This window comes from Drosophila novamexicana, unplaced genomic scaffold, assembly GCF_003285875.2.
Source record: "Drosophila novamexicana strain 15010-1031.04,08,12 unplaced genomic scaffold, DnovRS2.1 tig00000193-arrow-pilon, whole genome shotgun sequence".
Classification (NCBI taxonomy): domain Eukaryota; kingdom Metazoa; phylum Arthropoda; class Insecta; order Diptera; family Drosophilidae; genus Drosophila; species Drosophila novamexicana.
The window spans coordinates 6,171,844-6,194,999 of NW_020824787.1; the positions used below are offsets into that span (position 1 = coordinate 6,171,844).

General features: G+C 39.4%; 5 protein-coding genes across 7 annotated transcripts; 4 read left to right on the forward strand and 1 right to left on the reverse strand.

The window, feature by feature from the left end:
• The first annotated feature begins 98 nt into the window (after positions 1 to 98).
• LOC115758918 (mitochondrial sodium/calcium exchanger protein-like) lies at positions 99 to 2,729 on the forward strand. 2 transcript variants are annotated; one of them, XM_030699716.1, is made up of 7 exons: positions 99 to 240; positions 305 to 522; positions 586 to 992; positions 1,055 to 1,408; positions 1,472 to 1,834; positions 1,900 to 1,967; positions 2,481 to 2,729. In XM_030699716.1, exons 1-7 carry the CDS (start codon positions 148 to 150, stop codon positions 2,721 to 2,723), a joined length of 1,746 nt encoding a protein of 581 aa, XP_030555576.1. In that variant the 5' UTR covers positions 99 to 147; the 3' UTR covers positions 2,724 to 2,729. The 2 variants fall into 2 exon arrangements, with proteins under 2 accessions (XP_030555576.1, XP_030555577.1); XM_030699717.1 differs by having other exon boundaries at positions 1,900 to 1,956; positions 2,481 to 2,655.
• Positions 2,730 to 2,885: 156 nt separating this feature from the next.
• Positions 2,886 to 4,887, forward strand: LOC115758917. Its single transcript, XM_030699715.1, has one exon. The coding sequence runs from the start codon at positions 2,908 to 2,910 to the stop codon at positions 4,813 to 4,815; it is 1,908 nt and encodes a 635-aa protein (XP_030555575.1). The 5' UTR covers positions 2,886 to 2,907; the 3' UTR covers positions 4,816 to 4,887.
• A 159-nt stretch (positions 4,888 to 5,046) lies between these two features.
• LOC115759099 lies at positions 5,047 to 7,436 on the forward strand. Its single transcript, XM_030699933.1, has one exon. It carries the CDS (start codon positions 5,077 to 5,079, stop codon positions 6,991 to 6,993), a length of 1,917 nt encoding a protein of 638 aa, XP_030555793.1. The 5' UTR covers positions 5,047 to 5,076; the 3' UTR covers positions 6,994 to 7,436.
• Positions 7,437 to 12,878: 5,442 nt separating this feature from the next.
• Positions 12,879 to 13,874, reverse strand: LOC115759114 (protein late bloomer). Of its 2 annotated transcripts, none has more exons than XM_030699957.1 (4): positions 13,791 to 13,874; positions 13,519 to 13,713; positions 13,304 to 13,408; positions 12,879 to 13,235 (listed from the first exon to the last, which is right to left on the reverse strand). In XM_030699957.1, the coding sequence occupies exons 1-4, from the start codon at positions 13,833 to 13,835 to the stop codon at positions 12,885 to 12,887; spliced, it is 696 nt and encodes a 231-aa protein (XP_030555817.1). In that variant the 5' UTR covers positions 13,836 to 13,874; the 3' UTR covers positions 12,879 to 12,884. The 2 variants fall into 2 exon arrangements, with proteins under 2 accessions (XP_030555817.1, XP_030555816.1); XM_030699956.1 differs by having other exon boundaries at positions 13,304 to 13,465.
• Positions 13,875 to 15,270: 1,396 nt separating this feature from the next.
• Positions 15,271 to 16,469, forward strand: LOC115759113. The gene has a single exon (XM_030699955.1). The coding sequence runs from the start codon at positions 15,351 to 15,353 to the stop codon at positions 16,350 to 16,352; it is 1,002 nt and encodes a 333-aa protein (XP_030555815.1). The 5' UTR covers positions 15,271 to 15,350; the 3' UTR covers positions 16,353 to 16,469.
• Positions 16,470 to 23,156: the final 6,687 nt, after the last annotated feature.

Below are 23,156 nucleotides of genomic sequence, written 5' to 3' on the forward strand. Positions count from 1 at the left end.
AATATTTGATTTATTTGAAAACCAACATTATTTTAAAAACTGATTTTTACTTTTCGAATATATCATTTTACCCAGTTCCGATCCTTGAGTTCGAAATAAGCACAAGGAATTTGTATTTGTAATAATTCAATTTATATTTTATATGACATGAATATTGAGCTCTTTGAGTACTTTAACACGACAAATCAAACGTCGCCCCACTGTGAGGCGCACCTGAATTTCGCCAAGCCGGTCGCGCAGGTATGTGTGGATCGAATTAAAAGAACCCAGAGGACGAATTAAAGTGGTTTCGCCTTTAAAACAGCAACGATGTGAAAGGCTGACATTGTTGGACAAAAGTCGACGCTGCGACTATGCCAGGAATAGTGATGCGTGCCAGGCCCGTGTGTTTATGTTGAACTACAACTCGTTGTTCTACTGTGGCTGCGATGACAACGATCTATTTCGATTCATGTGCATCGTGTTGCTGCTCCTTGTCAGCTTCTTGCTCTTCTGGGTCATATGCTTTACCACGAAAAACTTGTGAGTAGTGTTTGGAGAGTAAAGGAAGAATTTTAAATTGATCTTCCGCCAACTGAATTTTAGCTTTGTGCCTGCTTTAATGGACATATCGAAAAGTCTGAACATTAATGAATATTTCGCGGGACTAACCGTACTGACACTAGGCAATAATGCTCCAGATATTTTCGGTGGCATTGTTACAATACACTCGGACTCGCGTCACGTCTATTCGGATGCCATGTCGGTGAATCTATTTGTGAGCGTATTCACATCATCCATTATCATATGGATAAAGCCATTTGCCATCGATGGCACCTTCTTTCTTCGAGACGTGGGCTTCGTATTGCTCTACGTAAGCTATGTGGACTTTACAATAAAGATTTGCAATGGTTACATAACAGTTGCCTGGGCTGTTTCGATGGCTCTCATATGTCCCATTTATGTTGTGGTTGTCGTTTGTGATGAGTACCTTCAGTATCGCAGGGATAAGGGTGAGTTTTATGCGAAAATGAAAGGGGTTGCCCCCGCATTGATCAATGATCCTAATATGCAGAATTGCGGGAGAAGACAAAACAAATGTCAGAGTTGGAGGGCAGTCTTACCAACCACTCCTTATCCTTCCCAACAAGCTCCCCAACCAGTCTTCTGGACATAAGGCGACGCACGAATGCGCCCAATAGGCACATACTTAAGCAATTCTTTCAGGTCTTTGACACTCTGGACAGAAAGGGCTTCAGGAGCCAGTGGACCATCTGCAAGATGTGGGCGTTGATTAAGGTCCCGCCACTGATCCTCTTGCGCCTATATATACCGCAAACGTATTTCCAAGATTGCGAGTATACATGGTCCAAGCTGCTTTGCTGCATTCAGATTTTCCTTACGCCCACAACCATTATTGTATTGTTTGGTCAGTAGCTGCACCAGATTGGGTATTTGATAGTTAACATGCATCTTGTTTTCCTTGCCACAGTTCATATCTATTTAAAGCTGCAAAAATGGACTCTACCCGCTGTTGGAATCTGTTGTTGCATAACCATACCACTCTCGATCGTAGCCTTTCGGCACTCGCGCACGGACACGGTGCCCCGCTGGTACACATACATGGCCATATTGAACGTGATAGGCAGCATTTTTATCCTCTACGCGGCGACCAAAGAACTGGTTGCCGTGGTCGAAACTGTGGGCATTACACTCAACCGCAGTCACACATTCATCGGCTGCACCCTCTTCACTTGGGGCTGTACCCTATCTGATTTTATGTCAAATTTGGGCATGGCCCGCAAGGGATTTCCCCGCATGGCCTTCTCCGCTTGTTTTGGGTATATCATATTCGGTATGTCGCGTTTTACATCTACTTCATTAACGGAACTATTAATTAGTGTGCAATCTCCATTTCAGCCACCTTTGGGGGCGTTTGCTTGCCAGTTTTGTACAATGTTATAGCCACGCCACCAGGTGAGTTTCAAGTGAGTATTTGAAGATTTTTGAATTAAATATATGAATATATGTGAATAAAGAGAGATATAGAGTGCAACAGTGCTGCAATTGGGGTCCCGATAAAGTGAGTCACAGCCGAAATTTCAGTGCAATATCGAAATTCCAGCGAGTATCGAAAAATTCTAATTCGAGGTCTATTTATTTATTTCAAGAGCCAATCGGTTTTATTTAGAACGCAGACTTTCGACTCTAGGTTAGGGCAAATGCCATGATTTTCTTTAAGTGGTTGAGAATTGTGAAGAGAGGAAAATCAAAGTCAACTTTCTGTGTGTTTTACACGATGCCAAGTTGATTCAGTGTATCTTTTAAAAATAAGAGATACAAAATGCATTGAAAGGCAAAATTGATTGATAGATGTTACTAGTACTTTACCCCAAGTTGGAGGTTAGATATTCAAGTTTATTTGTCAGCCAGCCTAATATAAGTTTTCAATTACTATTATTATATTAATTATATATTTTTTACTTTATATCCTGCATCAGATCACCGAGGGTACCGTTGGCGAATCGGCCTCTATTATGCTGATCATAGGGCTCGTTATGATCATTTTGTATGGCGTTACCACTAATTTTATGTTACGTCGATCCGGCGCACTGCTGGGCATAACCATCTATGGGATATTTCTAATATTTGTTGTTTCCAGTGAGTTCGAGGTAACTCATGCTTTCGGCACAGATCACAGCCTGGATCGCAGCCAGTTCGATGAGAGTTATATACGAGAATGAGGCATATATACAATTGATTGATTTATTTAATATTTTCGCAACACAAGTTCACATTGTAACTTAAAGCAGCTCGTCACAGAAACATAGAAAACGCTGTCTGATTATACAGCTAGAGCGGTTGATAAAATTAATTTGTTTTTTTTTTTTTTCAATATTTACTCTACATAATTTTTAGCCGAATACGATGAAACTGAATGAAAGATTCAGATGGGGAACTAGAAACTATTATCGCATTTTCTTGGCGGCAATTCTCTTCTGCGTTTCGGTGTATTATATCATTAGCACCGTAATACCGTATGGCGACACCGAGCATGAAATCGCAGAGGGTTATTTTGTGAATACGTCGGGATGTCGCATGATGGCTCTGAATCCACTGCCAATGGAATCGGCAAATTATTTACTGCGACTTGAACCTAAGAACTGCAACAGACTTCAACTTTTTAAGGCCAGAACGATTCATAGGAAGAACTACCTGATACGGACTATGTCAAACAAGAAGATATTAAATGCCTGGAAAGTGGAAAACATTTCCGATATTGTCTGCATATACAAAACGACGCATAGATACGATGATTTTAGAAACATATACGTTACAAAAAGAGTCATCCGTTTAAGCAATCAAACATTCGCAATTGGAGTGGAAGATAGTACCAGAATACTGAGAATCCGATGCACTGATAGCCATAATACTACGCTTTATCATGATGTTCATTTCTTTCTACAATCACGATTCCAACATCGTCCGAAAAAACGTTCGGATCGTTTGTCAGTTATGATTATTGGCATCGATTCGCTCTCACACATGCATTATCTGCGCACAATGCCCTTCCTGGGTTCCTACATCAGCAGATTGCCGCACGTCGAGTTTTGGGGCTACAACCGCGTAGGGTCCAACTCTTACCCCAATCTGGTGCCTCTGCTCAGTGGCATGGACGTCGACCAGCTGGAAGCTGCCTGCTATCGTGGCTACGATAACTACGACGAATGCGAATTTCTGTGGAAGCACTTTAAGCTGTCTGGCTACAGAACGAGTTTCGCCGAAGACACCAGAGTGGGCGGCACATTTAATTACGTGAAAAAGGGTTTTTATCGCCAGCCAACGGACTTTTACCTGCGACCCGTAATGCTAGAAATCGATAGTCACACACGCTACAGCATTGATCTACGCGATGACATTCACTGCACTGGTAGCCGCAAGTATGGAGATATATTGCTCGAATTTATCAACAAGCTAATACCAAATATAGCAGATGGGCTGCACTTTTCATTCTTTTGGCAGAGCCAGGGGGTGCATGACTACTTCAATTATGCCCAGTTATTGGACGAGAAATACCTGAAATTAATGCAAACCCTAAACAATACTCGCATTTTGAACGACACCTTGGTACTCCTGATGTCCGATCATGGAATACGGTTTGGTTCTTTTCGCCAGACCTACCAGGGAATGCTAGAAGAATCGCAGCCTCTTCTGATAGCTCTGTTTCCCAAATGGTTAGAGAAGGCTTACCCCGTAGCCATATCTAATCTTCGATATAACGCTCATAGTCTTGTTACAACCTTCGATTTACATGTGACCCTCAAGGACTTGACCAACTTGAAGCTGCTTCACAATAGCAATATTCAAAAACGCACGGCGGCACTTCGGGAGCTAGGCCACAATATACCACGAGGTATTAGCCTGTTTCTACCCATACCGAAGGTGCGAGATTGTGCATTGGCCGGCATTCCAGCCTCCTATTGTCTCTGTCATAGTTTAAGCTCGTTAGCTACTGCCGACGACAGATCCCAGCGTGCTGCTTTGTTTGTGGTGAAGAGTATCAATGCCATTATAAGAAGTGAGAAACTTTGCCAGACATTGAAGTTAAAAGAGGTGCAAGCGGCGTATCTGCTGAATCGAAATAATGATCATTATGAATATGAGGTTAAGGTGCGAATCCAGACGACTCCGGGAGGAGGGCTTTTTGAAGGAACTACAAGATTTACAGGCGATTTACTGGCGCTAAATGGCGCTGTTCTTCGAATCAACAAATATGGCAATCAATCATACTGTGTGCATAACTATCTCATTGAAATGTATTGCTATTGTTTATAAAATAGTTGGAGGAACATAAATAAACCAATGTAGCTCCATATTCGCTAAGGGTGAACATGGGGCTTTAGTAAGGCAACCGATTCTTACAGAATGTAGCTAAAGTTATTTCTTCACTTAACGCAGGCGTTGATATCGATAATTTTAGATATCATGTTAGCTTGACGCGATGTATATCGAACGCCCTAGTTTGTTCAAAATCTGTCGATATATGCCAAGTTCTCACCAGTTCTGATTAACTGTCAAAGTTTATTTTGTTAAAATATGTTAAAACAAAAATTGAAACACCGATTAGGTAATAAGAGGCTCACATGGATTACTTTCGGAGCCATCCTTGTATGCGTTTTTAACTATTTTCTGATAAACATTATTTGCTACTTGGACAAGGATCGAGAATCTGTAACGGAGGGCTACTTTGTCAATACATCCGGTTGTTGTATGCTGGCTCTGAATCCAAATGCAACACCATTATTAAAGTACTTTCGGCAAGTCGAGTCCAGAAAATGCAGTAAACATCAACTATTTCGTGGTGAAACGATAAAGGATACGAATTTCTTGGTGCTGGCGATGTCTGAGAGAGAAATTGTAAAGACCTTCGAAGTTAAAAGCATTACCGAAGTTAACTGCACTTATAAGCTGGTGAAACGACATAATGACTTCTCGAACAAAATGACGAAAGGTAGAACCTTTTTCTTAAGCAATCAAATGCCACTAATTGAAGTTGAAGACGGTTCTAGGATATTGCGAATCCAGTGTTTTGTGCCCAAGAGAAAATTGATTTACCACGATGTTCATTTCTTTTTACCTGCAGCACCACCTCCACGCAGAATCTCGTCAACATCTTCACCGAATCGCCTGTCTGTGATGATACTAGGCATCGATTCCATATCACATATGCATTTTCTTCGCATGATGCCCTCAACAGCTGCCTTTATTAGGCATCTACCTCACGTTGAATTCTGGGGCTACAATCGAGTCGGTGTTAATTCCTTTCCAAACCTAGTCCCACTATTAAGTGGCCTAAGCGACACGGAAATGGAGGGTAGCTGTTATAAGAATAAGTCCTCTTTTGATGAGTGCAATTTTTTGTGGAATCATTTCAAGGCTGTGGGGTACAACACTAGCTTTGGCGAAGATAACATGGCTATTGGAACATTTTCCTACTGCAAGAAAGGCTTTGCACAGCAGCCCACTGATTTCTATTTGCGACCCGTAATGGCTGAGATCGATTGTTACACTAGGTACAGCCTAGATGAGCTTGACTTAATTCACTGCAGTGCAGGACGCAAGTACGCGGACATTCACCATGAATTCATCTATAAGCTGATACCTCATATGAACAGCAGGGATCACTTTTCGATCTTTTGGGAAACGCAAGGCGTGCACGACTATTACAATTATGCCCGTGTGTTAGACGAACGATATCAATGGTTACTTCAGCGGCTTCATGTTAAGTCTGTTTTGGAAAACACCCTGGTACTTTTTATGTCCGATCATGGTTTGCGGTTTGGTTCTTTTCGCACAACCTGGCAGGGCATGTTCGAGGAGTCTCTGCCGTTTTTGATAGCCCTGTATCCCAAGTGGTTAGAGAAGGCTTACCCCGCAGCCATATCTAATCTTCGATATAATTCCCATAGTCTTGTCACAGCCTTCGATTTACATGTAACCCTCAAGGACTTGACCAATTTGAAGCTTCTTCGTAGTAGCAACATTGTAAATCGATCGGCAGTCCTGAAGGGAATGGGACAAAAGATACCTCGAGGTATTAGCCTCTTTCTACCCATACCAGAGGTACGAGATTGTAAATTGGCGCACATTCCAGCTAATTTATGTAATTGTCATAAGCTGAAAAAGATACGTACGTCTGCCAAAGTATCCCAGCGAGCTGCTCGCTTTGTCGTGGATAGCATCAACATGCTGATCAAAAGTCACAAGCTCTGCCAGAAATTGTACCTGGAGGAGGTGCAAGAGGCGTATGTTCTCAAAAAAGGCGCTGATAAGCACTTTGAGGTCAAGGTTCGATTGCAGACGTCTCCGGGCGAAGGACTTTTTGAAGCAACCACAAGATTTACGGAGGATTCACTAGCTCTAAATGGAGCTATAACACGTACTAACAGATATGGAAACCAATCATATTGTGTAAATGATCATCACATTGAAATGTTCTGCTATTGCTTATAAATGGAATTTATTATGATAAACTTAACGAGCTCGTTTGCGGAGAGAGATTTGTAACCGCAAAATTAAGGGATTGTCCCCTTAAGAAATACACTTTTATAAGATATATTTTATAAGTCTGGCCAAAAAGCGCATAAACATCGTGATAACGGCTATTACAATAAAGCATTTGTTCATTTCGAAAGCGCAAAAGTTATCACTCGGCCCAGTCGCCGCCAGACAGTCGAATCCGCTGCTCCAGACACGAGCTAGACCCATTTTCATTTCCATTTCCAGTTTCTGCCTTGGCTCCAGTGACGGTCTCTCAGCGAGGCAAGCTCCGCGTCAGTTCAGTTTGACGAACTGATAAATGTCAAATGGTTTATGACACACGGGTCTCGCCTCTGACTTGGTTGAGTTTTGATACACTTTCGTAGAGAATTTTTATTTCATTGCGATACTTGTAACACATGGGCTGACTTTTTATGCCGGCATGCCCCGCAGTTTAATTTACAAATTGAATTACTTTGTATGCTTTTATATTTTTATATATGTGTAACACATATAGTCCAATTCCAAAAAGAAATGAATATATTAAACTCGGGACGAATACCAACATTTTTTGTAAATGTGAAAAATGTCGTTTCTTATGGGTAAACGTACCAGGCGACACACATTTCACATTAAAAAAATCATCAATATCGAATCAGTACATCCTACAGCTCTATATAAAAAATCTTTATCAAGCCTAGCAATTACGAGCTTTACTCTTCTAACATATCTGGCAGCACGAGGAATAACCATTTGTCAAGGGTATTTAATCTTCGACGTGTCGCATTAGCTTTCCAGCTGGCTTTTTTTTTTATGCCCATTAAACGCGATTTGTATTGTGAGTGTTGTCATAGATTTTGATATTGTTGCTGAGATTGTTGTTTGTTGTTGTTGTTTGGTGTTGGGTATTGTGCTGGCTCGCTTTATGATCTTTTTATATTTATTGTCATCAAACGTATTTTGTTGAAGCTTTTTGTATGCATTTGAATTTATGATTTTGGTTTTCGTCTCTTTGACTTTCATATAGGTTATAATTTCCGATTGTGAACCATAAATATTATTGTGTTCGTTACGAATTGTTCAATACCACAATGCCACGATGCAAAAGTATTTTCTTTTCTGTTTATCAATTTTAATAAACGCCCAACGTAAGTTGTGAACTTTTTCCAATAGATCGTGGACCAGCTAACAAATGAAATCAATTTGTTGGCTTTGCTTAATATCACCGAGATTACGCATAGGGTTGGAGTTAAATGCCCTGAATATCATTTAATAATTTAGTTTAAGTAAAAGTAAAATATTTTCAAAGATCGACTCCGTTAATTATGTTGAACAAGAATATATATATATAATATATATAATATATAAATATATATATATATATACCAATCAGTCAATCAGGACAAACAGTTAGTTATATATAGAGATATATATACTTTATAGGATTGGCGATGTTTCCTTTTGCCTGTTACACACATTCCTTTTTCGCATTAAAACATTTTAAAATAATCAAAGTTTTCTGGAGTAATGCTTCCTTTGTAAAAACACTCGTATATCAAAATTTCCTTAGTCTTACTAATTTCACTTATTTCACTATGCAATTTATGTAATTTATAAAGCATCACGCTATAAAACTGATAATTAAATATAAAAAAATAAGGCCCTGGAAGACCTTTACATGAATCAACTATAGCCGCTGGCATTGGGATTGCCCGCAGCGGATAATTTGCGTCAAAATGTCAGTTTATTTGAAGAGCCAGTCCCCAAGTTGTCGGCGTTGAGAGACGTGCAATTGAATTAAAATTAAAATATATAGCGCAAAGGCAGGCACAAAAAAAAAATGCATTCGTTATAATTTGCAATTTATTTACGAGCAACATGTGCGCGTGGAGGGGATTCACGGGGGTCGCGTGTTGCAACAAAAATTATAAATTTAAAAAAATAATTAAAAACCATTTGGTTGCGGCGCCGTGGATGCCAATGCCAAATGCCGGATTCGGTTTGTCCAGCACACAACTCGCATTCAATTAATGCAAAATGTCCTAAAATGAACGCATTTTTCACTGATTGTTGGCGATTGTCAAGCGCGGCCTCCGTTGACATTCAGCAGCGCCGGCGGCTGGCAAATTGGAATGCGCCCGCGGTACGTGATCCCCGCGTGAGCTGCACGTTTCCCAATGCCGATTGTCAGACCCAATCCCATAGTGTATAACTGCTTTTTATTCTTTTTGTGTTCGTTAAATAATGGGATAAAAGTATATAAAATTAAGCAATGGGCTGTCCCAGCTGCCAGTTGCCAGTCAGTTTTTGAACTCTTTTCCAACTTGTCACATGACATTTCAACAGATTAATCGAAATGCTATGCAGCGGGGCTGCATCTACGAGTCACTCACAGATTATTATAATAATATTCTAAGGCTAAAAACTTTTATCCAGGCGACTTCTTATATATAATTTTAACGGGAACACAAAACGGGAAATTGAATTGCGGAACGAATAGCGCAAACTTCCGGCGAAAATCTTCTAGATATTGACGATTTGTACCAAATTTTCCACCAAAGAGGTAACGATAATTAACTGATAAATATAAATCTTCATGAATATAGAATAGAATCGCGTGCAGACTTTTTGGTCTCAATGTACGCTTATCGGGGCAGTCCGCATCGATGTGATTTCCAAGTGCTCCAAGGCTGTAAATTTCGATGTCTCGCGGCAACAACGTCGTTCGATTCACTCAATGTCCAAGTATAAATCTCAAATTGGGCAAACAGGTAATCACTCAATTCGCCCTGATTTGGTTCAGATTGGTAACGCCATAAATAGTTGTCAATATGGTTGATGGCTGCTCCGATCAGGGCTGGTGTTTTGCGTTTGGGCTCATAAATTAATTCAATCAATGTCGAAAGAAATTGTTATTTCACATCTGAGTGCGGCCATAAATTCGCGCCATGTCGATCTTATCGCTAATCGATGTGTATGTATGTGTCGAGTGGGTGGGCCGAGATGTGATGGGGCTGCCATCAGTCGGGCTCCATGGGAATGACACACATATTAGTTGGCTCATAAATTAAAGTAAACTAATTTCTCTATTCATTATGTAGAGCGATATGCGATATAATTGCGATAAGCGGTTCGCCACGGCATGAGTATTTTTGTTTGTTTAACTTTAAGTACTTGCGAGTATCTTCTTTAACCCGAACGAGCTATTCATCGTTTCTGTATGCGTATTTATGCGTAGCTGTGTACTTGTACGTGTAATATGTACGCCTCAGTTGATGTATTCATTGCCATTGGAGTCAATCAAAGGCTCATCTGTCAAATGACAAATGATTTTAAAATCACTTCGCAAAGCTGCATCACTTAGCCCATAGAGCCCAGAAGTCGAGCTACTTCAAGCACTGTCAGAGGGAATAAAAAAACACGCACACACAAAAATTCCATAGATAACGGATGCGGGAAACAGACACTTTAAATGCTTGCGATATTGTCAATCAAAATTCAATCGAAACCATGAATCATGACAGCCAGAGGATGGTTATGCTGATGATGGCTTCAAGAGCGACTCGGTCTCACTCATTCAACGCTGATGGATAGATGGATGGCTGGTTGGACGGATGGATGGATGTCTGAATGGCTCGGTTGGTTCGCAGCTCAAAAGAAAAAACTGAAATCGCTCAAACAGTGAATGCGTGTTGAATGTTGGCCCCATACACCCATCCATGTGGCAGGCACTTGTCGTTTGAGTAGCACTGGCAAAAAGCATTTAGCATTGGCATCCTGCCGCATGCCACATGCCACATGCCACATGAGATCCTCAGGACAAGCCATGCGAGTGTCAAGCACATTGCGCTCCTCCTCATCATCATCATCATCATCGTCATCTCCACCAACATCTCCGATGTCATCAGTCAATGTCATTGAGATAGTTTTGACATTTTTATGAGCAAATGATAAGACCCACTCACACTGCTGGGTGCTTGTCTGATGGCCAATGTTTGACACTTGCCAGCCCCATTCACAATTGGCATTCCAAAACTTCCCGTAACTCCCCTCCCCCAACATCATTCTCTACTTTGCTGACATACGAGTTGTAGACAGTTTTTTATTTCGCGTTTGTTGTGTGCATTTGAAATTTATGACTTGGCCTGATTATCTAACGTATACGCGGTTTTTTAAATTTAACGCTGACAGAGTACAACCCTATCTTTCAGTATTGCCATTGCAATCAATCATGCTGGTCATCTACAGGCACAGTCGCTAAATGTTGGCAAAGTCCGCGTAAAATACGAGTTACTTCTAGTGACAAATTGGGTTTCCACAGAGATCTTAATACCAGATACTTAACATACTTTTTATATAGGTATTTATGAATAACATTAAAACTATAAAGGAAGGATATCTACGGGAAGCCGAAGATTTAATACCCTTTTAGACATTTCCGTTTCCGCTTTCTATGTGAGAATAGAACAGACAGAGGGATATACAGGCATGGCTATATCAACTCGGATCTTGATGCAGATTTAGAGTATATACTTTATGGAATATATACTTTATGGTATCGGATTTGTCTACTTCTATGCGATACACATTTCGTGACAAAATTTTAATACCCTCTACAAGGGCATGAAATGCAAAAAGCCAAAAAGATTAAGTTTCTGTAAGAGGCGACGATATTAAACACTTTGGAAGTCTGGAATTAAAGATTTCACTATTTATCATTAATCCACAATTGGCAATTAAGTACGAAAAACCAGTTTCAACCGAACGCTTTTCTCGAAACCAACATTAAGTAAAGTTCAGATAAAAATATATATTTTAACATTTTTGACCAAGAGTGAAGAAAAACTTAGAAACTGATTTCGCTCCAAAGCATTTTTATGGCCACATGAATTTTCTTATCAATTGTCAACATTCAACATGCCTCAAAATGTATCAAAATATGCACGATGAGCCATGCCTTTGGGTAATAAATTTTGTAAATAATTTCCTGTTACCAGCTATATAAATAATATTTCTAAAAAACGAACGAAAAATTTGGCTTTTGGAAGCCACAAGAATAGCGACAGCTTTTGACCATTAATAATTGCAGTGCATTGTTATTGACCAAAGCGAAAATTTATTTTTGCCTACTAATATTGACTTCCGTTTCCGCTTGAAAGTTCAAAGTATGTTTCCGTTCGCTCTCTCTCTCTATCCCCCTCTCTCTCTCTGCCGATTGGCTTCCTCCATTACATTTCCCAACTAGCCGTGAAATTTGTTATCGCCGCATTTACAAACATCGGCAAAAAAAAGAGCAAAAATAGAATTAAAATTTCCGCAAAATGTTGCAGCAGAAAAAGACAACTGTTTACAAATCAGACAAATAAATTTGCAAATAAATACCCATACGCGAAATATTTGACATATATTAATTAAAAATGGGCGAAAATTTATATTAATTTTATTCAAATTGTCAACGGCAGCAAAGGAAGCTAATTTCAATTTATTTTATTTGTCTCTCCCAGGTTTGTCATCAGCCCCTTTGAACCTTTGCCCACCGTTGAATGCAAGAGAAAGCGCATAGATAAAATTGACATTTCTAAAAATTACAAATACATAAATTCCAATATTGTATTGTATTGTTTTTATCTGTCGCAAAATAAATCACAAGTATTAACTTAACATTGAGTACTGTTTATTTTGGAATTTAATAAATAAAATAGTTCATTTCTTATGTTGGGAGAAGCTTTGATGGTTCGAGTTCTCAACAGAGTGATATTTTTCAAGCGTCCAAGATATATTAAAACGTAAATATATTTTAACAAATAACAAAACGTAATACTATAATTGTCTTCAATAAAAGATCGCTTAAAATATATCAAAGTTTATTGAACTTTATAAAAAAAACCATCGAAATAGTTCAATTTTACTGAAATCGAACCTTGTCCACAAATGTTTAGTCTGTGTTCTGTGTTCATTCTGATTCCTCTCTGGTTCATTAAATGAATATATTTACGCATAACAAACCGGAAATATAGAACAAACGTAAGAAACTGTAGACACACTGCTAACCAGCTGAGTCCCTTGGCCAGGAATTGTAAGCCATTGAAACTATCATAAACAACATCATCACATCCCCTCGTGATTAAAACGTTCCCATCATTATAACATATTGGAGGCACCTTAAGCAGGTAGTCCAAATAAGTTCGTGGTCCCTCCAGGCCACAACAACCCAACTGAGACAAGAAATATACATATAAGAAATATACAATAAATATGTCAAATTTTCAATCGGAGGTTCCACCTTTGCCTGTATCTCAATCCAAAACTGATCATCAGATTCAAAGTATTTTCGCCAATGTTCAATAAGAAAATCGCGACCATCTTTGACAGATATGAGTGTTGCAAGCTGAACGACACATGTGGCATATGTGCGGTGCATAGCATATATTAGTAGAGGCAAATACTAAGGCATATCAATTATATTTCAAACATATTTAAAGGCTTTCATTTACATACCAGCACAGCAATCCAATCGGTCGTCGCATAGAGCAGAGCAACACTTAGATATATCGATACCATCTCAAGCACTATCAAACTAGTTAGTGATATATAGACCCTTATCACAAGAAATTTCATTCTATTAAACAGATATTGTTCATCATATCCCAATATGTGGGGCACAGTTATGCGCACTGTTATCACAACTATAAACTGAAACAAAAGAATCAGTGATAAAAGCTTTTAACTTATCAGTTATGATATTTGAGTTAGTGTTTAACAATCCTTACGCCAAGTATAACAATAAATGAATATTTCACAGCTACTGCCAGCATTTTGGGAATTTAATATTTTCCCAAATAAATTTTGAAGTTTATTGCTAAGCTAAGTTCTAAGTACTATAAATATTAATATATAAATAATTTGAAGATAAACAATAATAATGTATAGTGGAATTCTGCTCTCCAATCTTCCCAATTATATTATGTATTATTTATTTGGTCAGGATCTTTCTCTTCCTTATAACAAATCATATTTGATAAAAGAAAAATTGATTAGCAGCAAAAAAAATGTTAATAAATTGAAAAATAAATATAGTTCCGATTTCGAACCGGTTCCGCTTAAAAGCTGATTGGTAGCCTTGGTATCAACAATCAAACAATCTGAAGCCAACTGTTTTTGTTGTTTGCATTGTTTGCATAGCTAACTAAAAATCTGTACATATTAATATTAAATACTTGTAAATATTTTTTTAAGCCCAATTATTTATTGTAAATGTTGGCCCGCTCTATGCTTATATTTTTTTGTTTCCATTTTTTTCTTTTGTTTTTTGTGTAAACAAAATTCACATTGTTGATTTATGGGATTTGTTATATTTGACACTTGCTGTTGTTGCTGTGGCAGTGGCAACTGCAGCTGCATTGTTGTAGCCATTTTATTAGCGTCAAGCTGTGCGTGTGTGTGTGTTGGGACGGGAGGGGCTATTTTATAATCGGCTTTCTATATTAATTTAAATTTTATTTTTGGTATTTTATTATAATTACTCTTGATAAATGTAAATAGTCATCGTTAGCAGCAGCATTTTGGTTTGTTATATTTGTTATTGTTGTTGTTGTTGTTGTTGTTACATCTACTGCACTTGATGTTGTTTAATTTAATTGTCCCCCGACTCCCTCTCTCTCACACTCCCACAGTCCTTCTCTGTGTTCTACCAATACTCGGATATCTCGTTTCTATTGCCCGTCCCTCAAATCCCATTCTAAACAGAATACCAAAAATATTTTCGCGGTTTTGAATGTTTTTAATTGTATTAGTAATTTCTGTTGTTGTTTATGCAAAAAATTAACATTCTATGCTCTTTGTAATAAGCGATCCAAAATGAGGACAATCCACAAAAAAAACAACAACAACAAAAAATTGTATAATATTTTGCACAAACATTTATTATAGTTTATATTTATAATAATTTAATGCTAATTTCAACAAATCCAAAAGCATTTGTGGCTCTGTGCCTAAACACAAGTTTTGCATAGAAGCACTTTTGTATCTGCTAGTGATATTTTAATTTTACTGTCACATTTGATCATAAATTTTCAGATTAATAAATAATGCGTCGAGCGGTTTGGGTTGGTAAATTCTGTGCTTCCAACTACTAAACCACATGCGGAGGCTAAAGACTAAACTGCAAGGATTTTATAAGCCTGGCTTTCAGCATTGCGATATTAAATTAAACTTCCTGGTTAAAATTGTCATCTGAAAATCATATGTAATTCCACAAAAGTTATCTACACACAAATGATTAAATACACACATAAATATATTTGTAAAAATCTGAAAATTGTTCACTGAATATGCAGAACGAGAACCGTCGAAACAGCTACGATGTTATTTCCATACCATCCTATGAATCGATTCCAGTTAAGTCGGAAAGTTCACATCCATCGCAGGATGCAGTCAGAGTAACGAGCCAAATGGTCTTCAATCTGAAATGTAATGCCGATGGCAATGTACCGCTTCCTTTTTTGCCGTTCAATGCGCCAACACCGCCAGTTTCCGAGGCTGGGGATACAGATTTTCTCGATTCAGATCCATTGTCGAAAGACACCTTAGCCTTTAATGTTTCAGATATTGAAGCTAGTATTGAAGTGTTCTGTCCACAGCTCATGATTATCTATGGGCAGGGTGATATTAATTGTGCCCTATACTTTTTAATTGACTCTCTACATCGGCCCTTTCAATCGAATGCGGTGGTCACGGTGCTCGTGGAGGAGAGCATGCGCGATGAGTTGGTGGAGCGCATTCTTGCGCAGATGCGACCGCTGTGCGAACGAGAGGCCACACATTCCAGCTATCGGGCCTCAGTGAAGGCGCTTCAGGATCTCCATTTGGATGTAATCACTGCCAGCGAGAAGCAAGTTCCACCGCCATTGGCCACGCCCATTGTGGTCTGCAATGGCCGGCATAGTCTGCTGGGCTTCGGTCCGACAGGTGTCATCTGCCTGCACACCTTCCGCACCACAAACGAGATCATCGATATATGCCGCAAGGACAATGTGAACTTTGAGAGCGTCAACATTTGGAACGAGTCTGTGGAGGGTCTCTACCAGCTGGTCGTAAACCTCGACTGCTCCAACTTCTTCTTCAACTGCTGTAATGTGAACTTGGGCCCCATTATTCCATCACATGCCGTGAACAAAATTGATGTGCACATTGTCGATCGCTTCCACTATGAGACTCTGCAGGTCAATGAGAAAAAGAAGATCATAGTATTTCCGATAGGTGAGCATTTAGCCCAGCGAAGTACAGAAGATCGCAGAATTTCGCTGGCTCCCATTGTCTTCCTCAATGAATGAGCCCATCTTGGCTTCCAGCTTCCTCATTATCACCTTTTTGGCTGGCACGTTTCGGGAGTTTCCGAGATACAAATTCGTTCAATTGTTTATGCCAAAAATATATAAATTTCCATCAATATTTCGCGTTATTTTTGGATCAATGATAAGGCATTTAATGCTAATTGACTTTGATGATGATGCGATCGAATATGATGGCAGCTGTCAGCGGCCGTAATACGAGTAATATATGTATATCTTTTGTTTTTTGCTTGTTTTTTTTTTTTTATTAGGGTTCGTTTAATGAGTCCGTCTTATGTAAATATGAGCAGTTAGCAAACGGGTTAAGCGCATGACTAATTCGGCTTGCAGTTCCTCGAGCACTGCAAGCTCATTTGCCTTCCTGCTGCCTAGCCCACTGCCACCTAGCCACGGTTCTTATAAAGGAAGATAACAGTGTCAAAGTAAATCAAATAAAAATAAATCACCCAATAATGGTGTGCATAGAGCTACAAAAAAGCTCTTTAGGATCATTTGGTGAAAACATAATTTATATTTATCTCATTTTAAAGAGAATCTTTGAATTGTATATCAACAAAATATAATAATAAGAATAATATATATAACAAAAAAATAATACTAAATAAATAAATAATAATAATTAATTAATAATTTATATAATTATAATGTGAGTTTCATGTGACATGTTTTATAACTATAATTTAGCCCAAAGTCCTTAGTAAATACATCAAATAATTTTGTTGTTTTCAACATAGGAAAGTTGTATTTAGGCCCAAAATGTTGCAATAATTATAATCTCATTATTCAGAAATTCCTTTAAATATAAATCCTAATAATTACTAATACTATTTGGCAGGATAATGCCATTGCAGTGTATTTGAAAGTCTGCTACAGCCGATACGATCAAGCCCACTTGCTTTGCGATACATTCGCAACGCTTCATTTGAAATTTACGAGCGACTTTTAAGAGCGCCAAGCCGGACACATTATGCGACGGATTCAGCTGGCCAATAAAACCATCAGTTTACGACTGTGGAAAGGATGATGCGTGAGTGACGGAGTCGTCGTCATCGTCATTGTCATCGACATCGACATGGACGCACCTCCCGGCACTTAAGAGCGCCAAAAATAAATAATCTTTGCGATTGTCGGTATTGAATTTATGCAGCATAAATCTTGCAAGAAGTGACACGAGCGACACACAGATCCCAGACGAAATGGGCAACAGTGTAAATAACTGTGTGTGGCTCATCTGGCTCAGGGCCTCCAAATGGCGCAGGTGCAGCCGTAGCTGGAGTTCGTATTGGGGCTCTAATTGTGGACAATTCGTTGAATTCATTATAAAATGCGGTTTGAATTATTTGTGAAAATGTCTGTCAGATAGTATGTATGTCTGGCTGCCATCTCCAATGGATGTGACATTGATGCTGACATTGACGTACAGCCAGACGAATGCCGCAGCTCCAACGAAATAAATATAATTGTTAATGGCCAGCGAGTCATCTAATCATGCAGCCAGTCAGTCAGTCCCTCTGTCATTCTATCAGCTAGACAGTGCTGCGGCAGTCAGTGCCTTTTAGCCATTATTTAATATGTTATTTTATTGTTATACATTCGCACCGGTATTATGCAAATTACACATTACCCTGAGTAATTGCCGCATTGCAGACTCGTTAATGTCCGCTGCAAAGCCAATTACCTCTACCATTTACCAATGATCTCTTCATATTTGTCCATATATGCATAAAATGTAAGCTCAATCTGTACTGTTAACACCTTTATGTGTTTTGAACCAGTTGCAAGAGACTTGACTAAACTGCACAGTAATCCGGTTGCATTTAATTGCCATCTAAATGATCTAATATGCATATGCAGACAATTATAGCCAGTCATAATATGCATAAGATATGATAAGAATACGTTTAGCTTATATCGTGGAATACTGAGATTGCAAAATGAATATTAATTTGTATTATTTGGCTTTACTTTCACTTAGTCGAGCCCAATTAATACATAAATTAAAAAACAGGGCACAATATACATATAATTTAATCAAATTTGTACTCATATTTCTAGACTAATTTTGAGTTTATTTAATATTAAAATACAATAAGATAATGAATAAGACAATTTGTAAACATAATACGCAATTTTAAATTTAGTTTTATTATTTAAGTAAAGATCATTTTGGATCTTTAACTGGATCTATACGGTAGTTTTTTGACGTTTTTTAGTATTACTTATATGGAAAAGAATTGTCAATCCCAAGAAAGTTAAGAAATAATTATTCCTATTGTAATTTTTGATACATACTGACTTTCTTAAATATATTGTAGAAAATGATTTTTAGCTCTACGAGTTATATTCTAGTTATAAATGTATCTATTAAATATATAGTTTTTTTTTAATCTATAACCCACTTTAATATAAGGGTTTAACGGCTAAAGATTTGAATAAATAATTGATTGGCCCTCATGCATGCAAGCCAAATATACTAGATGCAATAATTAAAGTTTATTCGTTTAGCAGAGATATATGAGTATTTAAAAGTCTGGTAGGGTGGTGAGGACCTTAAGCTGGCAGAGTACGAGGACAAGCTGAAGAAACAAAGTGCAGCAAGGACTAAGGACTGGCCCTTGGCTGGAGCTAAAGGAATACGAGAGTGCATAGCAGTACGTAGCTGTCAGTTTCAATCGTGTCTGCAGAACTTGTCACTCATTCAATAGTTTGAAAATTGCAAATGTCACTTACAACTCAGGCAACACACACACACACACATACTCAAGCATGTGTGTATCTATAGCTATGTGTAAACATTCTAGCCAAGGATGTGACTGAGACAATGTTGCTGGAGACGTTGCCAAAGGACGACAAAGTCTACCAAGAATGCCAGAGGATGACGCGCCAGCAGACGCTGTGAATTAAAACAAGGCCAGGAATAAAATAATAAAAGGACAAAAGACAAAAGCATAAGAAAACTTGAGCTCACAACGCACTGCGTGTGGGTGTGTGTGTGGGTATGCATGTGTGTGTGGGCGGATGAGTGTGTGACTATGAACGTGGATATTGACCCATTTAGTAGTTTGAGTAAGCTGAGCTGAGCAAGTGCAATATTTTGTGGGCCATTCGCCCACCCACCCGACCACACACAAACATACACACACACATGCACACCCGGGTACAGCATGTACGCATCAAAATCAGACTTGTAATCCAAGTGCAAGTTGCGAATCCAAAAATCCATCCATCGGCTGCAGCAGCATCTTCTGGCAGCATCCTTCGCCTTGGCCGGGCGGCATCCTTCGAGTTTGCTTGCGAGCATTTGCGCAAGGAGCAAAATTCGCTGGGCTGATGTCACGTAGATAGACAAGAGACATGCAACTGACAGACAGATGGAGAGACACTGTGACACGACACATTGACTGACAGCTGCAGGGGCCGAGCCGAGCTGAGCAGAGCTGAGCTGAGTCGAGTCAAGTCGAGGCTAGCGGGCGCCATGGAGCGTGGCTCATGGGGCATGAGGCGTGGGGCGTGGGGCATGGTGCCCTGGCCGTGGGGCGTGGCATGGCAAGTGCAAAGGATTGTGCAAGAAACGGCGTGTGCAAACAAACCGAAAGACAAAAGCAAATGACGAACGTTTTGTTGGTTATACTCGGGAGCTGACAAGCCCAGAGCGCTGGAAAGAGCGAGAGGGAGGTGAGAAAGGGAGGGAGGCACGTAGAGCGCTGGTAAGCACTTAGATGAATATTGAGAGCGTCAAGAAATGACGACCAAAGGCAAAGGCAAGCAGGCAGCTCTGGTTCTTAGCCTTAAATACAACTTGAACTCGATTAAGTTCAAAGATTCATGGCTAAATGTATTTTAAATTATATTAATATGGAATAAAATGGATAAGGCAAGAAATACTGCATTCATTCTGATTAAATGCAGCTAGCTTCAGTTCAAAGCACAGCTACAAAAGCCCACGAATACTTTAAGTGCAGGCAATTGTATAGATTATGAAAAACAAGGAAGACGGCTCTAGTCAGAAGTGAACCTTCGTTATATAAATTTCAATCAGAGCAGAAAGCTCAATTGCAGGAGCTTCAAGTTTTTCCTACCTACCACAAAACTGCGTATGAACAGCTTTGAAAGCTCATTAAAGCTTTGGGCTAGATTGATTGTATGCACAAGTTAAACTTATTTTCGGGATTTATATTTATTACTTCCTCAAGACTGATACTATATATCGTTTATAATTCCAGACTGACATTAATATGACAGTTAACTTTAATTATCAGCAACGAAATATTGTAAAGCTACCCGAAGAGTGAAAAAAATCAAAGTAAAAAACATTAAAAAATTAATCGCAAGCGAAAATTGTGAGTCGTTTTTTTTGCTAGAGGAAAAACAAATAAAGGACACTTCCCTCAATGGCAACGGGCGGGGAGTGGGTTGGGGATTGGGTGGAGGGGTCAAGTGCAGTGTTGTCCTGGCGCTGATTTGTTCTTTTGACGAAACATTAGGCGGACAGGCGAAACATGAGACAGGAAGAAGCAGCATAAGGACGCATCCAGCAAAAAGTGTTTTTAATTTAATTTTTTTCACATTTAATTTTTGCGTTCACATTTTTTTGATGAAGTTGAAAATCATAAAACACAACAAAGGACCTGGGGGCAGCTCCTGGCTGAGCAAGGAATGTGGGCCGGGGGGATGGGGAGAGCGGGACGGGACGGAGCACTGCAAAATAAATAAGAGTAATTAAATTTCGTAACAAACATGACGAGATAATGGACCGAAGCCATTAACAGTGCCCGGACCGTCAGTCAGCCACCGTCTGACCGCTGCAAAGATGACGAGAAGAAGCTGTCGACGCTGGCTGCTAGGATAGCAGGTAAGCAGGAGAACAGGACAGGAGCAGCTGCCGGTCCATATATCATGCGCCAGCACTAGCCAGTAGCAGCTGCTTTAATGTCCTGTGCACTTTTCACATAACCTATGCCAAGCTCCTCAGTTCTCCCCAGTAATCCTCTGCACACGAACTAAACTCCCGGATGCCAATTTTTCTTGATTCCGCTGCTTCTTGGCGCCCAGTTCTGCGATGTAGTCATCTCAAGACTCGAGAATTATTGCATCATTTGGTGTATGGGTTCGGGAAGGGTCAGGCTTCACAGACTGAATGACAATTTGTGGAACACATCGCGATGGCAGAGCAGCAAAATAAGTATGTAAAATTTTTAGCTGTCGATCCTTGAAGAAACTAAAGTCCTCCTAAGATCCAAATTCCATGTTTTTTACATGGAGTATAGCTTATAGTTGGGAAACTATTACAAAACAATTTCTTACTAATTTTCGGATATTTATCATAAGTGTACAATTCATTTCACTGTCTAGTGTGGAAATAGAGTGAAAATCCGCGTTTTAAAGATTTTTTGAAGAATAGGAATTCAGATGCAATTGCACAGAGCTTCGGATCTATTGAAAGGCATTATTGCCTTAATATAAATTAAAATGTCACAGAATTCATGATATTATGTAATCATATGATAAATTTCTATGAATGCTTGGCTCCATCTCAGCCATTTTGCATTCGGTTTCGAGATCTGTCCGAGTTTAGCTTACGCTCCATTAGCAACTGGTACGTAGAGCGTGTCCATCAATTTTGACATGCAAGTTCGTACTTGTAGGATTTGTGGAGCCTTCCGTCTATCTGTTCATCGATTGCTAAGAGACAGCTGCATAGAATTGGCCAGCCGGCGGCTGGACAGGGCCGGGCAGGGGCGGACCAATGAATGGATGGGAATGCAATGCGCGGCATATGCAGCAGCGAGTTGGCAGTTGCCAGGTCCAAGGACATGGGAGCAAGGCGCTCGACGATGGATTACTCTGCTTCCGTTGACCGAGCATTGAATGGGGCATAGTTGGGTGAGTAGGAGTTTAGGGGAGTTTAGGGCCAGAGCCAATACAACGTCATCGTCATCAAGCTGACGTTGTCTGCGCGCTGTTTACTCGCGTTATCCTTTTGGCACTGACCGCTTTTGTTGTTTTGTTATTTTTCATGTCAGTCAAGAATTGGCAAGCAGCGAGCAAAACAGGACATGGCCGATGAAATATGTTATATATATATAGTTATATAGAGAGAGATTCTGCCAGCAGATTCGCCTAGCAAGAGGGGATGCTAAGGGGCTGAACGCCCAGTTGGAGCACATTGCATCAATATTGAAACGTCAACATCAACTCGCCAGCGGCGAAATGGCGCTCACTGCATAGACAAAAGAGATGTCGGCGGTGATGGGGACAAAGAACAAGGACAAGGAATCCAACGAGGACGACGACGACGACCCAAAAAGCTGATGAAGAGTTCAAATTTTTCTTTGTGTGATTTGACGAATGAGCTGTCATCTTGCATTGGAAATGCTCTCTTGGCCCACACACACCCACACATACATACGCAAGAGTACACAAACATACACACAGAGAGAGACAGACATATGCACAGCTGATGGCTTTCTTGTTTGTTTTTGTTTTTTTTTTTTTTGGTTTTTTTTCATAAAAAGTTGCTGACCATTTCTTTTGATGGTTAGTTAAGAAGAATGTTGAAAAGCAGCAGAGGAACCTGCATCCATAGACAGATAGATGGATGGCTGCTTCTTGTTTGCCCTTGGCAACATTTTAAATTGCCAAAGAAATACGAGTTTAGCCTGCTTATTAGATTCTTGCCTAATGGAAAAATACATATATAGCAGATAAGCCCAACCCGGGTCTGAATTGGTAACAGACATTCCTATTAATATCTAAATACATGTGCTTGTTTAGCAAATCTCACTG